This window comes from Corvus kubaryi, unplaced genomic scaffold (genome assembly GCF_017639235.1).
Source record: "Corvus kubaryi isolate FWS band 111438036 unplaced genomic scaffold, C.kubaryi_AGA036_p1.0 37387, whole genome shotgun sequence".
Lineage (NCBI taxonomy): Eukaryota > Metazoa > Chordata > Aves > Passeriformes > Corvidae > Corvus > Corvus kubaryi.
The window spans coordinates 7,317,397-7,334,189 of record NW_024581129.1 but is presented as its reverse complement, the minus strand read 5'-3'; the positions used below and the strand labels follow the sequence as shown (position 1 = coordinate 7,334,189).

Here is a 16,793-nt window from a genome sequence, read left to right as displayed (position 1 = left end):
CATTGTAGGGATGTAGGTTGAAAGGTCACAGTCACAGGGTCAATATTGGGGGATCCCGGAGGGTGATGGAAAATAAAACAAATGCCAAAAAAAAACCAAAAAGAAAAAAAGGGAAACAAAAAGAAATTAAAACGTACAAACAAGCAGAGCTGAAAAGCATTAAAAAGACAAACCACATTTTGAAAACAAGATTTTAAATGTGCTACAAAACAAATGAAATTAGTACAAGTTAAAAGAAAAAAACTGGTTGAAATGACAGTTGGAATACTGTGCTGTTCAGCAAAGGCAAGAGCACATGAGGGCTACCTGGGCACAGATTCCTCAAGGCTGAGGAGTTTTGTGCAGTTCAACCTCCTCTTGTGTTGCCCCAACTCACCATGACTCAACACCTGAGGGCTTCCACAGATCCTAAAATGCTTTACCTGGACCAGGTGGCAGCAGGTTTTTCTAAGAGACAGGGACCATGTCACTCACCTCTGTCCCCACTAAGCCCAGCCCAAAGCTGAGCTTTCTCCCCAGTCACAACACACCCAGGGCCTCCCAGAAGTGCCCCTTAGCCCAGCTCGAGGCACTGGGGACACTGAGCCCCCCGTTCCAGACCCTCCCCACACTGCAGCACCAACAAACACCCCCTGGCTGGGGATGCTCCTGTGCCACCCCAGCTGCCTCACACCAGTGGCTCCAGGGAGCCCCCTGGACTCTGAACTGGCACAGAAAGGAAATTACTGTTCACACTGTCAAGTGCCAAGCACACGTGGGAGATAACAGCAATTAAGATCTAAGAGGCACTTTAATTAGTCACTGAGATGCATGCCAGGCTCAGGGCTAATTTGGGCAGAACAGTTGGTCCAGCAGCTCCCATTCCCATGGGTAAAATGCAGGCACTAACTCAACCCTTCTGGCTGTTTCTAAACACAATTTATTTGCCATCCTCCTCTCAGTGAGCTCTTACATCTCAGATTGCCACCTGGAGGGATCAGAATTTCTTTGTCCTTCGCCCAACACAGATCACTTTTGGCTACAACTGCTGCAGAGAGCACAGGCTCATGCTCAGGGATCATCACCTACACCAATATCAGGACATCCAGCAACCCTGGGAACTGCTGGGATTGCGATCCCTTGGAACACCCAGCACCTCAGCTATGGCAGGGAAACCATCTTTGGGCTTAAGGAGTGAAAACCAAGCCCAGAGGCTTCTCAGGCAGGGAAACTGGTATCTGCTCCAGGCCTTTCCTCTGTGCCCTGGCCAGAATCCAAGCTCAGCCAGACCCAGAGGCAGTGGCATCCTGCCATTCCAGTGCTTCGGGCACTGCCTGAGTACAGCCACACTCCTCAGCAGAGATTTCTGTGGAAAGTGATCCATCAAAAGCCTTTAGATACAGAAGTATTCCAACCTGGTAGAATTTAACAGGTTTTTTTAGAGGGAAAAAAGAAAAAAAAAAAGATTAGTTGAAATTCTAATTGGAGAGATGAGTGTCAAAAGGCTTCTCTTCCAAGTTTCTGGATGAAGGAGGAGGAGATGGGAGAGATGAAACACAGGGTTTACAGCTGCAGCAGTAGGGCAGGGATGGTGTTTCTTCATTGCAAGGCTCTGCTGCAGCCTTGCAGGTGAAGTAGAGGCACTTTCCCCAGGGTTCAGATGCCACCATGTGCTCACTGCTCACAACACTGAAGCAAGTTAAGTGAACCAATTTAGGTAATCCCTGCAGGTAAAAGGACATTGGAGAAACCCTGAATGCCTTCCAAGGAATATCTTCCTCTCCTGGCAAATGTTACTTTGAAAGACTGCTGGCAAGAAATGCTCTGACTTCTGAAGGCTTCACTTAAAACTGTCACGACAGCTTCAAAATTCCAGAAAAAAAAGGGACCAGGACATCCAGACAGACCAGCTGTGTGCCAGCCAGTGCACTGACCTGACTGGGAACACCATGGTAAAACACAGTACTGGCTCTCTAATTTATCCAGGTCGTTGATCACAACCATTTCTCTGGCAATCATCTGAAAATCACTCGTTACAGATCAATCATCAAAAGGAGTTCACACAATCCATATGAACACGGGATTCTGCTACTGCTGGTATTACTTCTGGTATTCTCTGTTCTGTTATCTCTGGTAACATTGTACTCACACACCCCAACCTGACACAACTGTTGATTTTCAAAAGTGAACACCAAAAAGGCCCCCACTGCCTGCCCAGGCCTGCAGGACAGGCAGCGCTGCCTCAGCTGCCCCACCACACTGTCAGCCTGGTTGGATCCCAGCTTCTCACCAACCTGAGTTGTCTTTGACCTAAAGAGGTTTACTTTGCTTGCTTACTGCACTGCCAGATTTGGGATCACTGCACCCAGCCTCCTTCAGGAAAACGCAGGGAAGGGCGTGAGCACGAGAACAGGGAACACCAAACCCTGCTGGGGTCAAACAGAATTTACCTCTTTGGCCTCTCGTTCAGGCTGGTGCTGCGAGCCCTGAAGCTGTCCTTCTCTGGGGTGTCATCAAAGGACAGGAGGACGTTGGAGCGCAGGCCCTGCCATGGGGACAAGAGGTGACAACGTGAACAACGTGCAGCTGAAAGTCTGCAACCACAGGCCAAAGCATGAGAGATGCTGACAAGGAAAATAGAATTTTTGTACTTCAAACAACCTTTCAAGTTCTCAGATCAGTTTTTAAGCTGTCGTTTCTCCTGTATGCTGCTGGATTGAGCAGTGCCATTACCTTGGTGATGTAGGGGACAAAGTCCTTGCGGAAGGGCAGGCGGCAGCGGATGAACCACATGGCGATCACGTGGTGGGCCAGGCAAACGATGTACTGGTTAAACCTGCAACAGCAGAGAAGGCCCACAGCTCAGTGTGCACAGCTCAATCTGACAAACAGAACTGGTCCTTTACCTATTGAAAGTGTAAAGAAAAAAAAGAACCCCAAAAATTCTGTTCAAGAAAAACAGGTTTTTGTCCAAGGTGATGATGTCCTAGAATTGTATCATGGAATTACAGAATGGTTTGGGTGGGAAGGGATCTCAGAGACCATCCAGTTCCACCCCCAGGGACACCTTCAACTGTCCCAGGGTGCTCCAAGCCCCGTCCAACCTGGCCTTGGACACTTCCAGGGATCCAGGGGCAGCCACAGCTTCTCTGGGCAGCCTGTGCCAGGGCCTCTCCACCCTCACAGGGCAGAATTATCCCTTCTTTAGGAAAAGCCTGGAGACACCAGAATGAGCAACATCCCATAAATAAACTTGAGTCAAAAACTATGAAAAAAGGCTTTGTATGCTCTCAATTTCAGAGATGAGAGAGAAGCACATTCCTGTGTCCTTACTTGGAGGGGTTTGTGTAGGGCAGGGAGATGGCGAAGACGCTGGCGTACTGCTCTGCCGCGAAGTTCCGGTACAGGTGAGGCAGCCTGGCCAGAGCTGCAACAGTCCAGCAACAAAACCAGCACAGGTGAGGCCTCAGCACAACCATTCAACATCCTAACTCAGTTTAATTTCTAATTTTTTGGTTTTTCTAAATGATCAGTGACATGGAAGTTAAAATCAGAGTATAACATCATTCAAGGAAGAGAAGGCAGCTCATATTTCCATATGGCTGCATGACACAGAGAGTGTTTCTCTCTTCAGTGCAAGAGATTTATACAGAAAACTTGTAACAGATGAGGTGATCAAACATTTATAGCCTGAGGATGGAGCAAGGCCATCACAGTGCATTCCATATGACCAACCCAATCAAACCCCCATATTCCACGCCAAAAACACAACTGCAGAAAATGAAAAGAACAACATCACGACTTACTTGACAGAAATTCTAGGAGAGGGATTGCCATGTTGGCTGTGGCAGAAATGTGGGTTAGTTTGACAATGAGGACAGGCAGTGCCTTGATGATGATGTCGGGCATCTCCACGCTGCAGACTGAGAGTGCCACCACGCACTGGTTGGCGCAGCGGTAGATGAGCCCATGCTCCAGGCAGTACACGATCTCACGCTGGGGGAGCAGGAGATACTCTCAGCACACTGGAAGGACAGCCCTGAGGCACCACCTCCTGACTCCTGTCCAAGGTATCCCTGCTGCAAGGCCTGTGTGACACACCTGAATGCTAACACTGAGCATTCTCAAGTATCTGCAGCTTTAAGTAATGCTGCAGACACTCCAGGCCAAAATCTTACCAGGGAACTTGAATCAAGTAGGTAGTTGAGACTTTAATATTAAAATTTTCTGATTTAACAGAAATTTTGTGTTTATAAGGGTCTTACTGTAGAGGGTAAAGTCACTCAGTGACCTGTGAGGGGGGACAGGTGAGGAGCGAATCCACAGTTAATCCTGCATGGAGTTAGCAAAGTATTTTTTCACCCCAAATTCAGCAAATGCAGCATTTCCCAACAGCAAAAGGCAGTGTTACCTTGCACTTCTTTCTTCTAACCAGCTGATAGGCAAAAAAATGCTCTACAGGCTCTGCCCTCCCTACACCCTCCTATTTCCCCTTTACCTGCTTGGCTTTGTCCAGGTAATTGTGGTAAGATATCAGTGCTGTCAGCACAGGGACCACAGCCAGGTGCAAATCCGTGCGGGAAAAGCCTTCAGGGGTCCCATGGAGCCTGTCCGTGGTCTTCTTGTCTGTGAGCTGACACATCACACATCCAGTCAGGGCACCTCTCACTGAAATACCCTCTGAAAGGCAGTAGAAGGCACTGCCCACAGCTCCCCTTGACCCATGTATATACACATATTCATATACACACATTAAGAACACTCATTGTTATCTATTCTGTACCTAGAACAACCCTCACAAAAGAAAGGGTGAGTGAGTGGCAACCAGTCCACTAATTTTTAAAATATTAATCTGAAGACAAAAAAAAACCACTCAAAAATCCCCTCCAAGCAAGCCAAGGAGCTGGCGACTGTGCCTCAGTGGCATTACCATGTTGCTCAGTGCAGAGGCCAGGTCATCTATGTTGCAAGGAGAAGTTAAAAATAGCACTTTATAGCGGAGGGATTCGGGTAATTTGTTGAGAACCAACTTCAACACCTTCCAGTCTGTCTCCTGCAAAGACAGAAAATGTTAAGGTTGAAAATTTTTGCGTGATTTCACTCCAGTTTGGAAGGAAGATCAATCAAATTGCAGACAATGTGTCATTTCCTGGGCAGATGTAGGTCTTGTCATGGTTGATACAGAAAAAGAAGTGGCACTTAGCTGTCACAAGTTTCTCCCTGTCTGTCACCCAGCTCTAGGTGCAATATTGGCACCACAAACTGGAAGAGAAGTTACATTGAGATCTGACAGCCAGCATTCAATTCTCCTAAGCACCAGCACCAATTAATTCCCAGAGCAAGCCAAGCCCTCAGCACAGAGCCATGTCCAATGCCACACTCAGGAACAATTTCTGTTTACAGTTTATTGGTGATGAAACATTCACGAAGTCTCAAAACACCTCACAAACTTGCAGTGGGAGATGTTTTAATTTCAAATGCCCTTTCAGAAACAGGATAGCTTATTGGATCTTGTTTAACAAGCACAGTTTTTGCCCTTGCCTGCTCTGAAGCACTGAAATGAAAGCTGTGCTTGTTTTCTGAAGAGCTGGACTGCTGCTCCCACTGGTGGCTGTGAAGCTGCACAAACACACCCAGATTTTGAGCAGGAGGAGCAGAAATTGCTTTTCAGGCTTTATTTAAGTACTCTGGGCTGGAATTCCCCAGGCAGCTGGTACCAGGAGTGGACACAAAGATGCCAGGAGTGGACATACCTGCTTCAAACACTGCAGGAGGACCCCAAAGACCATGGAGTAGGGCAGGTGTCCCACCCGGACAGTGGCACCTTGCGAAGGCACGCTGGGGCTGCCTGAAGGTGGGGAGAGGGTGCCAGGGGGCTTTTTCTCAGAAGCCCTTTTGTCTGCCTCTCTGCAACACAGAAAGGGAGAAAAATACGTGTCAGTTTTACAGCCTATTCATGTGATCTACAGCACTACCCTATCTGGGAGCCAATTTAAAGACTGAACAATATAATCTACATTTTCAATTAAAAAAAGCACAGGATTGCTCAGTAGACACACAGCAATGAGCCAGTTTGGTCAAGTGAAGGATTTTTCTATCCAGGCCTGTAGCAAATTTAGAAAGGTACCTTTTGGGGCATGTTACACAAAGAACTTTAAGCAAGCTATAAAATTAAAAATAGCCAGACTTGTACAAATCATCAAATCAAAATTCAACGATTTTTAAAATTCAATGAAACCAGTTTGAGGCAAGAAATTGCAAATTTCAGGGGGAAGTTTTGTGAGCAGGAACTTAAATTTCATAACTGAGATTGAGAGCTCTGCAGGTTAAGTGATTTGTAAGAACAGTTCACCAATGAGTTATTGGTTCAGACAATCCCAAGCTGTAACTACAGACTGGTCTAGGATTTGGAAGGTTTAGAAAAACTGCAGATTGCTATTGATGGAACATTAGGCTCATCAAGAATACAATTTAGTTTGGAAAAAAAACAGCTTTTTAAAAATAAAAAATAAATTAAGAAGTGTCCAAGGCCAGGTTGGACGGGGCTTGGAGCAACCTGGGATAGTGGAAGGTGTCCCTGCCCATGGCAGGGGTCGCACTGGATGATCTTTAAGGTCCCTTCCAACCCAAACCACTCAGTGATTCTTTTGCTTAACACCATGAAAAACCTACACAAAATCGCACAGGCAGTAGGGGCTGAACCTCACTGCCCCATCCTTGTTGGAAAGGCCAAGGCGGTGCAGGGAGTCAGCTCGGAGCATCAGCAGGAAATCAAACACCTGGAACAGGGAAAACATTGGAATCACTCAAACCCCAAGCCACAGGAATACTCTCCCACCCCCACACGATATTCTTCCAGGTGCAAAAGGATTTTTAAGAGATGCCACGGCTTATTCTGCAGGAAGCATCACTTCTGGCATCACACTGCCTTTACACACACATATGAGCCAAGAAACATTTAATTCTACTTCTTGCAAGCTCTAAAGCACCCAGATCCCACCTGCCACCCAAAATTCCCAGAGGATTGTGCAGCTGTGGCCCTGGGAGCACAGGGGGCTCCTCCTACCTGCAGCCTGATGCTGCTGGCCACAGGAAGGCTGTAGGAGTACTTGTAGTGGCGCTGGACGTGCTGGATCAGCATCTCATACACCCTGGTGGCGTGGCTGGAGGGCAAACTGTACAGCTTGGTCTGCAGGCACAGAAACACAGCCCAGCCACAGGGATCCTGTCACAAACCTGGGGCTGCACTGCCAGTTCCAGGAGAAATGCAGCAAAAACTTGATCTTCAATGCAACATGAACAGGGGCTCTGGAAGGAACATCTGCAAAGACTCCAGAGCAGCTCTGTCTGCTCCAGAGGAACAACCTGCTCTTACAACTTAACCACAGCCCAGGACATGCTGCCCAAACACTACAAATCTATTAAACCTATTCAGGGTTATGAGCTCCTCCTTTCTGCTAATTTATGGCCACTTCCTCCCTCCACACAGGAAAATGTGGTCGTCTGCGATGTACAATGGAAATTAAGAAAATAGAACGTTTTGCAAACAATTCTACGGTGCTCAAAATCAAAGGATTGACCAAAACAAGAGTTAAAATATTAAATAGTTAAACAAAAGTCAGAATATTTAATAGTGGGAGAAGAGTTATCTAAAAAGCCAAGTTCATCAGAAGAGTATTATGAACAATCTGTGTTTAATGCTCTGCAGCCTTTACCTGAAGAATTATCAGGAGCCCAAGAACTGCTGTCTTGACATCCTCCAGAGAAGCTGAATATGACAGCAAGTCCCTCTCTTCCAGTTCAGAAGGAGATGACAGAGAATGTGCAGCCACCTTTGCAAGAGAAAAGCAACACATAGTTTAAACACACCTTTTCTCTATCTCCATGCTGGAAGGCGAGGGAAGCCTCTGGAAGCCATCCTTGCTGGAAAAGCTGCCAACCCTGCCAGGTACTCACCTTCTCTATGATATCCAGCAGGCTGTTGAAGTGATGAGTGTTGCAGCCTTCAGCCAGGTCCACCAGCAGCTGAGTGGCCAATTTTCGGACCTGATGGTCTTTGTCCTCTGGGATGTGAGCCAGCTGGGAGATCACCACCAGGTTTATCAGCTCTTCCTGCAAGAGGACAGGACCTTCCTAAGCTGTCGGATGTTCAGCCAGCACATTAGAGAAATAATTTCAAACAAAAGATGTCAGCTGTTCTGATATCAGGCTTGTTCCTCCAGTTTCCTTCCTTGATCTCCTCTTCCATCTAACAGGTATTTCTGTCTGCCATCCCTCCAGATCTTTGTGACTTTTATTGAACTTTTCGGTGCTTTGGTTTTTGTCTCTCCTATAGATTTGACAGCCCAGGCTCAAACAGACAAGGGATTTCTAGGCCTTGGTTTTTTGAGAGAGAGAGAGGAAACACCAATAGCTTCATGTTTTCACAAATCTTGAAGGAATCCAAGGAGCATCTGCCCCTTCCTGCCCTCTGACACTTTGGGCATACCCTGAGGAGCTGAAGACATCTCTGGAGCTCTTCCCTAACTCCTCTCTCAGAGTTTCCATCTTGGATAGCAATTAAACTGGAGGCACCAAGACAAGTCACTGCTCAATATGTCCAGTCCCCATCCTTTTACAAAGCTTTAAAGTCAACTTTGCACCTCTCACATTGACTGTCAATTCTTCCAAAACAAAATGGACATGGAATTAATGGCCTTAAAACAGGGAAGCCAAGACACAACCAGGTATATCCTCAAACCCCAGCAGCTCCTACTGAAAGTTGCACATCCCTGTATCCAGCTAAGGACAAATAATGGCAAATCCCCCTACAAGCATCCCAAAGAAACAGGTCTGTGTGGGCAAGGTTTAGTGCCTTCCCCACTGGCAGAGAGAACCTGAAGCCCTCAGGAAAATGTGCCTCACCAAAGGCTTTCCCACCACCTGAGACCTCACCTGGGATCCCCAGCAAACACACACCTCATAGAACTGTCTGTTGATGCTCAGCACAAAGGACAGCACATCCAGAACTTTAATCCTAACAGCACTACGGCTCTCGTTCCTAAAATAGGAAAAGCAAATCCAAAATGAATAAAATAGAGTTGTTGATATTCAGGAAAGGGGGAAAAGTAAAACTAAAGGAAAATAAGAAACTTCTTCAGAGTTGGAACAGTAACTGTGAGAGATCAGCTGAGCCCTCAGTTAATGTCTCTACATCTGAAATCAGATTCAAGAACAATTGGAAATTCAAATCCCAATTCAGCTTTTACTCCTTCTGCAGACCTGTAATTGCAGCTTTCCCATTTCCAATCCAAACTAGGAAGCACATGTCAGAAGAACAAGTGCTCTGGTGAGCAAATTTAAAACCAAACACATGGCACTGAGGAAGAGCTGCTTTGGCAGCATTTCACAGAGGAGACAGAAGTTTGTTATTGCTCTGTGTTGATGTTTCAGAGCACAGAATCCCTCAGGCAACACCAATTCAAAACCAGATAACTGGAGTACTGGATAACCATATGCAATCCTAATGCTTAACAGGAAAAGCTTGTCTGGTGTCAGAACTACAAAGTGCTGTGGAGTGGAACATAACTGCCTAAGTTAATTGGAATAGTACTGAATGGAAATAAAGAGAAGGGGAAAAAAAGCAGCATAAAGAACTCAGTGGAAAGCTTTTCTTCTGTTAAATAAGTCCTTTCATGTGCTGTGTCCTGGGACTACCACACTTCTCAAGAGCCATTTACTAACTTATAACTTCAGAACATTAGGACTTCAGAAAACAAGATTATCTACCATGGAAAGGTGGCAAGAAATACTTGAAAGTGCTTCTCAAATGTAAGAAGTTCCCAAAGTCATGATTTCCTACCTGAAGAATCTCTCCATTAAGAGCTGCAGGTTGTGGATCCAACCATCTTTGGCAGGGTGGATGGACTGAGCTCTGTATGTTATCAGGTTTAACACAGAAGATTCCTTTTATGGAAACATCAAGAAATGTTTTTAGTGTATAAACAAACACAATAAATCCATTCCCCCAACCCCTACCATGGGAATAAGGCTCATGGAAGTCCTTGCTGGGATTTTCTGACCATTTGCTGTTTTAGGACTCTCAACTTTCAGCTGTAGCAGAATAGACCCAAAAATAGGAAAATAACAAAGCCTTACTGGTCTCTGATCAGCACATCTTTCCACCAGCTCAAAAAATCTCTCTTCAGAGCCATGAAAATCATTCTGGTCACAGAGTTCTTCTACTGTGGTCAAAAGATCATGTACAATGGACTTCAGTTCCTGGCTCTCCAGAGCCTGAAAAGAGAGAAAACCATTCCTGAAATAGTTCCACCTTGACAAAAAGTGCTAATTTTAAATACAAACAGAGAACCACAGCAGTGAGAATTGGGCTAAGCCTTTCTCAGCTTCAATTTCCCCACAGTGCACAAACAGATCAATTTGCAAAACAATTTATGGCAAAGCCTTTGGATTGAAAGCACATCCAGGCAGGCCCAACACCCACCTGCAGCTGCTGCAGCAGTCGCTCCATGATGTCCAGAAGGATATCCCAGGTCACAGCCTGCAGCTCCTTCCCATATTTCTTGATCAGGCGTGTGATGGACAGAACAATCTCGTAGGACACGACTGCATTGGGACAGGTCATGGCCTGGAACCCAAAGCACTTCAGTCAGTGAGCAGTTGGGAAGCAGTGCCCAGAAACACTCTGCATTCAAATGCAGCATGCCTTATTAATTAGGAAATCAGCTTGGAGGCCTGAGAGAAATCCATTCAAGTCTCTGCACACAAAAGACACAGCAAAGAACCACTTTCTCAAGAGCAGTTCTGCACTCCTGTGAGCAGCTGTAGCTCAGATGGCACACACAGGCCCATCCTACAGGCAGACGAGGGAATTAAAGCCAGTAACTCTTGCTTGAGGCACTCAGATGAGGAAATTTTGAGAGCTCTGAGGCTGTCCCTGAAGACGTTATCCCTGACTTCTTGGGAAGAGTGAAAGTTGTTGCTCTGAATTTTATTTTTTAAACTAAAATGCCCTCAAGGCTAAAGTGCCCTTTTGCTAGAAAGGACTCAGACTTTGCTTTTGTGGCCAAAGATATTCGAGGAGGAGGACTCAGCTACAAACATAAATCCTCTTGTTTTACTTGGTTTACAGTTTCTCCCTGCTTCACCCCACACCCAACTCCTCCCTATCGTCCTCCAGGCCTACAAAGATCTCTTTGGTGCAGGGGTCCATGTTTCTGGTCTAAATTTGTCCAAGTGATTAAAAAGTTCCCCCAGCATCCCAGCCCACCTTGAGGAATGAAGGCAGCACTGATGTTGGGGAGTTCCTGAGAGAACTGAGGCGATGAGCCCCCCACAGAGCCATCCCAACAAAGAACACAGCTCCTCTCAGCAGGGCTGCATCTGCCATGTAGGATCTAAGGACAGGGGAAAGGGAAGATTCAGACCATGCCACAATTATTTTAGCATATAAAGTCAATAGGAATATGCACTGTCCCAACAGGAATTCCCAGCTGTTACACATCAGGGCCTTGCACAGCAATGGACAAACATGAAAAGCAGAAAATCATTCACCACAACTTTAAACAGAGGGAAATTAAATTCAGAAATGCCCCAAATGAGCCCTTCAGCAGCATAACTAGAAAGGGAATTTATTTCTAAACACCAGAACCTTCAGCTTGTTCTGCTGAGGTTGGTGACTCCCCATCTATCTCACCAGGACTTTATTGAATTCCTCAGATTTGCTGGATCCTCCTCCTTTACCTGTCTTCCATGATCCTGCACATGTTGTAGATGGCACTGTGTCCCAAGTGAGTTCCCAAAAGGTTGCGCATGAGCTGCAGATTCAGAGAGAACACCTCAATCCCCCATCATTAAAACATTAAATATGGATTTAGTAGCCTAAATATGGATTTAACTGGCCATGCTTCTGGAGTAAATGTGTCCAGCCTTTCCCCTGCCAGGACAGAAGCCAGTCACACCAGCTGAAACCAGGGGAGAATCCCATGGACATGACACGACTCGCACTAATGAGATGCTGATCCCTTCATACTTAAACAATTTTTAATTTACTCTTACAACCAAGCTGAAACTGGTGGCAGATGTGCACAGGCATGTCTGACACTTCATCCAGGAGTGAATTCATTAAAGCCCAAAGCAAGCAGAGGTTCTGACCTTCCAGCAGGGCTCACAGAGCTCCTTCACGTTGATGGTGCGGCACAGGGTGATGATGAACACGGGCAGGTTCTCCGAGGGCAGGCAGTTGTAGCACACAACTGCATCCAGGACTTGCAAGGAAATCTTTGGGAAAGGGAAAGACAAAATGGTTGTACACTTCCCTGTGAATCAAGCAGGTCAAATCCTCACCTGGCACACCCAGGAAATCTTCTGGAAGTCAAAAGGGATGAAGATATTTTTGGGGTTTTTTCTTTTTAAAAAGCATTGTTGATTCACTTATCAAATTGATTAATGCTCTGCTTGCTTTAGAATAAATTGTTGGTGTATGAGATTTATTGGCTTACAAATAACATTAAATTGTATCAGCTCTCTTGAAAGATGAGAATGAGCCCAGAGTCTGATGATCTGATTTTGTTTGTAAAAGTTACAGTTTCAAAGACCTTCAAAGAATTCTGAAGTACCAGAAGAAGCTCAGATCACTGACCTCTATGTCCACAGACGATGAAGTCTGAATGCACAAGAGGCAGATCTTGCTGTTAAGAAAGAACATTTAATTAGAATTGTTTGCTCCACATGATTTTAGGCAAATTACAAAGAGCCAGAACAGCCAGGTTAATTGCCATATTATTTAACTCCTCATTCCCCTTCCTGTGGCAATGTTGGTGACACCCCAAGGGACACTGAGGGCTGCAACCTCTTTCATAAAGTTAAAGGGAGACTTAAATGCAACTCAAGTAATGTAACAGCACAGACTAAGCAATGCAAGCAGGTCCACCCCATGAAATGGGAAAAACACATTTAGTTAAACTAAAACAGACCTGAACACTGTAAAAACTGAAAATCAAATATTTGTCAGAAATGGCAGGTATGACCTGGGATGAAACAGACCCAGATAGGGATGAAAAACATTCCACTTGTCTGTATATTGATCTGCAACTTTCTCTGTAATTTACCAGGAATATGCACGTAGGAGTTAAAAAAACCAACTTACTGGACCATGTCAGCTACATAGTCTTCCAGATAGCAGCTATTGAATTTCACCAGGTTGACTAAAACCAGGAGGAACTCAGAAGTCAAACCAACATCCATCCACTGTAGCACAAAATCAGCTAAAGAAGGAAAGAAACCCTGTTAAAATGCCCCATCTACCCAGGAATGGTATCACTACCTTTTTCTGTTATCACTGGATGTCTCTGCCTTGATTTATTCCCACCAAATTGGAGAGGGGTAGGGACAATACTCACCCAACTCTTCCTCTAAGTAGGTGATGTATCGTCCGTTCTCTGTCAGAGCCTTGAACACTTCAAGCCGTTCATGCAAATCTTCATTGGAGGGATAGTCCTTAATAACCTTAAAAAAATGGGCTCTGAGGATCCCTAATCTCTCACCCTTTAAATAAAAAAAGGGAGGGGGTTAAGGCCTGGACATTATCAAGGTCTACCTCAGTAATCTTCATGCTTGAAATTATCTTTTTATTGAATCAATGCCTACTCTTTTCATAAGCACCCACCCCTGCTTTCCCAGAACACTGAAAACTACAACTTCGGGCTGATTCAGCCTTATGTTTGTGCAACACGTTGGGAAACCTGAAGAATTCGTTGTATGCTGAACTTGGCCAGCCTAGAAGTGTCTCACACAGAACCCCTTGCATACCTGAAACATCAAAACCAGCTGCAAACTGGGACTAGGAGGTCTGGGCAAAGACCACATAAAATTTGCTGAATTATGCTGAACTCAACCCAAAGTATTTCCTCTTTCTCAAGAGTGTTACCCCAAACTAGAAAAGCTTTCTATGAGTTGTACGAAAAGTTTTGCTACGAGATCAAACCAAGACTTAAATTAAAATGCTTCCTCTTCTCATTTAAGAGGTACAACCAAAATTTCCAATATGAACACTTGTAGAGAAGAGCCCCCTGGTGCTTTCCCACTTCTCCCCTGCACAAAGCCCAGTTCAGGTCCGTGTCCCCTGCCCCGTGAGTTTGTTGTCACCTGGCCCTGGACGATGGACTTGAGCAGGTGAAGCACGGCATGCCTGGCCTCGGCGGGACGCTCCGGCTGCAGCATGTCAGCCACCACCTTCCACACGGCCTCCACGGCGTGCTGGGAGCAGAAACAGCATGAGGCAGGAAAGATCAGCTCTTCCTGGGATCTCAAGCCAGCAGGTCACAATGAATTATGGCAATTAATGATTCAGACCCAGGGATTTCATGTCCGAAGTTCGCTGTTCTGAGGAACACTCACCCACCTGGTCACACCCCCCTCAGATCAAACCCAGGAGACACCAAATCCAGTCCTACACCCCAGGAACTGGAATTCCTCATCCCCACACTCACTTCAGTGGGAACATTTGTGCAGAAGCCTTCACCCAGCTACAAGATGAGTTCAAAACCAACTGGGGGCTGCTTATTAAGAAGCCAGGAGATAAGGAAACCCCTCTAAACATCATCCCCATGAACATCATCTCCCAACATTCTCCTTCCAGGAAGGTCCAGGAAGCCCATCAGCTCCATCCTCTCTGTTCCAGAGCTGGAAGGTTGGGCAGACTAATTTCCTTTTACAGCCCAAAGCAGCCTCTGGGATCATCCATTTTAAAATGGTTTCTAAACAACAGGAGTCTCTTACAGTAGTTTGAGAGCTGCTGCCTAAATTTCCGTCCTTCCAATACTCACTGAACACTTTGGAACCCACCTCTTCAATTTTCTTGGTTTTTGCCACTTCACAAATTTGACTGATTGCTCGTATCCTGTTACTCAATCCACATTCTATGCTCAGTTCCTGGAAAGAAATGGAGAAATAAGTTAACAGCTTATCTTACCAGAAACACTTATCCATTTCTCCAAGGGGAGAAGGAATTCTGGTCTCCTTCTCTATTTTTTTGCATTTTCCTCCTTCTGTGCCAACTATTCTGCTTACAGACTTATGGTACCAATTACTAGAATCAATTATTTTATTTTTCATTTCCACAGAACTGTAAGGTTTTTATAAAATAGAAACACTGGAAACTGCCACCACAGAAACTTCATCAAGCTCAGACTACAAAAATAGAGGGGATAGGGAAATACGCTGTAACCCAACATAACAAGTATCTCCAAAGTATTCAAAGAGAGAATAACTCAAATGCTGGAGCTGCAAAGTAGGCGAGTTTTACATCCAATTCACCAGTGAATGAGTTGAGAGATCAGGAGAGGAACTGAATGGAGAGGAACACAGGAGAAGGAGCAAGCCCTCCTGATCCCCTCAGCCAAGGTACCCCTGGTACTATCCCCCCCTTCACTCCACTCAGTTCTCACACCTTGAGTATTTCTGCGGTGATGATAAACTCTGTCTGCTTGCCCTCCGATGACTTTGAACTTCCCCGGGATGTTCCCAGCCCCAGGAGGTTCCTGAACTTCTCCTTCAGTCCAGAATCCTTGCTCTGAGGCTTTGCCATTGCTGCCAAGCGCTGAGGCCCTGCAAACACAGAACAGGGTTCCACTAAGGGAGGCCCAAGGGGAATATATCAGTGGGAAAACACCAGTGACAGCATCACACCGGGGCTTCTCCAAAGAGCTTGGGTGTCTTGAGACTTTTCAAAGAGAAGCCCAACACTGAGGAAACACAAGGAGCTCGTGCTGTTCCTGCCTTCAGCACCCACATCCCGCAGCTCCCCATGGAACATGGAGCCTTTGGGATACCCTGTCCTGGGAGCTCTGAATGCCCATCCCACCATACAGGCTGATTTTTGCAATATGTCCATGTGCACACACTTTTTGGAGGGTGTGAGCTGGATACTTGTTCCCAAAGCAAAGGCCAAGCACAACGTGCTGTGCTGTTGATGTGGATGTGAGGAAGGACTTACAAATCTGAGTGTTGGAACATCCAAGTGCTGCCATGGCAAGAGAAAGACAGGGGCAAGAACAAGGACGGCCATTACAGCAACAACCCCCAGAAACTGTCTCCCCCTGCCCAAATCCACCGTCCCTTGGGGACCCCTGCCCTGGGCACACGACCCTGCACAACCCTGGCACCCCTAAATTCCTATGGACATCCCATGGCCTTTCCAACACCGTGGGCACAGCAATCCCTGGTGCTCCTGGGGATGCACCACAGAGCCTGTCCCAGCATCCCAGGGAACACGCCACGGCCTCCTGCCCAATGTCACCAGGGGACACGCCATGCCCACAAGCCCAACCATCCTGGGAGACACACACAGGCCCCAGCCCACTGTCCCAAGGGACGCACAGAGTGCACCGCTCTAGGGACCCCCACAGCCCTAACCCACCCCAGGCGATGCCACAATGTCCCCCCGTGACCCCCAAACAAGCCCGGACACGCCACATCCCACCCCCAACCCAAGACATGGCACAACCTCTTAGGAACACACAACGGGGGTCCCAGCACAGCCCCCCCCAAACACAACGAGCGTCACATCCCAGCCCCCTCCAAAACACAGCGGGGGTCACACCGCAGACCCCCCCGAACACACAAGGGGGTCACAGCACAGCCCCCCAAAACACAGCGCGGGTCACAGCGCGGCCCCAAAGCGCGTCCCCCTCACAGGGAGCCGGGCCCCTCGCCGTCCCCGTCACTCACCACCGGCCCGGCCCGGCCCGGCCCCGCCGCCCCCGGCCCGGCCCGGCCCGCTCCGCTCGGGGCCCGGTGCCGGCGCCGCCCCCGCG

The 16,793-nt window shown here is 46.8% G+C and overlaps 1 protein-coding gene across 6 annotated transcripts in view; it reads right to left on the bottom strand.

Annotated features, from left to right (window-relative positions):
- Positions 1 to 16,751, bottom strand: part of TSC2 (TSC complex subunit 2) — a 32,321-nt gene extending 15,570 nt beyond the window's left edge. For all 6 annotated transcript variants that reach the window (XM_042036890.1, XM_042036892.1, XM_042036891.1 and 3 more), the window contains exons 1-25: positions 16,708 to 16,751; positions 15,428 to 15,585; positions 14,824 to 14,910; positions 14,125 to 14,235; positions 13,380 to 13,524; positions 13,127 to 13,244; positions 12,620 to 12,668; positions 12,133 to 12,258; positions 11,722 to 11,795; positions 11,249 to 11,375; positions 10,463 to 10,606; positions 10,117 to 10,254; positions 9,821 to 9,924; positions 8,938 to 9,019; positions 7,936 to 8,091; positions 7,695 to 7,811; positions 7,046 to 7,168; positions 6,652 to 6,758; positions 5,733 to 5,886; positions 4,910 to 5,032; positions 4,478 to 4,612; positions 3,786 to 3,975; positions 3,313 to 3,406; positions 2,713 to 2,815; positions 2,430 to 2,524 (exon numbers count right to left, since the gene is read on the bottom strand). In XM_042036890.1, coding sequence (XP_041892824.1) covers positions 2,430 to 2,524; positions 2,713 to 2,815; positions 3,313 to 3,406; positions 3,786 to 3,975; positions 4,478 to 4,612; positions 4,910 to 5,032; positions 5,733 to 5,886; positions 6,652 to 6,758; positions 7,046 to 7,168; positions 7,695 to 7,811; positions 7,936 to 8,091; positions 8,938 to 9,019; positions 9,821 to 9,924; positions 10,117 to 10,254; positions 10,463 to 10,606; positions 11,249 to 11,375; positions 11,722 to 11,795; positions 12,133 to 12,258; positions 12,620 to 12,668; positions 13,127 to 13,244; positions 13,380 to 13,524; positions 14,125 to 14,235; positions 14,824 to 14,910; positions 15,428 to 15,565 — 2,840 coding nt within the window. In that variant the 5' untranslated portion in view covers positions 15,566 to 15,585; positions 16,708 to 16,751. The remainder of the gene's footprint in view (positions 1 to 2,429; positions 2,525 to 2,712; positions 2,816 to 3,312; positions 3,407 to 3,785; positions 3,976 to 4,477; positions 4,613 to 4,909; positions 5,033 to 5,732; positions 5,887 to 6,651; positions 6,759 to 7,045; positions 7,169 to 7,694; positions 7,812 to 7,935; positions 8,092 to 8,937; positions 9,020 to 9,820; positions 9,925 to 10,116; positions 10,255 to 10,462; positions 10,607 to 11,248; positions 11,376 to 11,721; positions 11,796 to 12,132; positions 12,259 to 12,619; positions 12,669 to 13,126; positions 13,245 to 13,379; positions 13,525 to 14,124; positions 14,236 to 14,823; positions 14,911 to 15,427; positions 15,586 to 16,707) is intronic.
- Between the last annotated feature and the right edge of the window lie 42 nt (positions 16,752 to 16,793).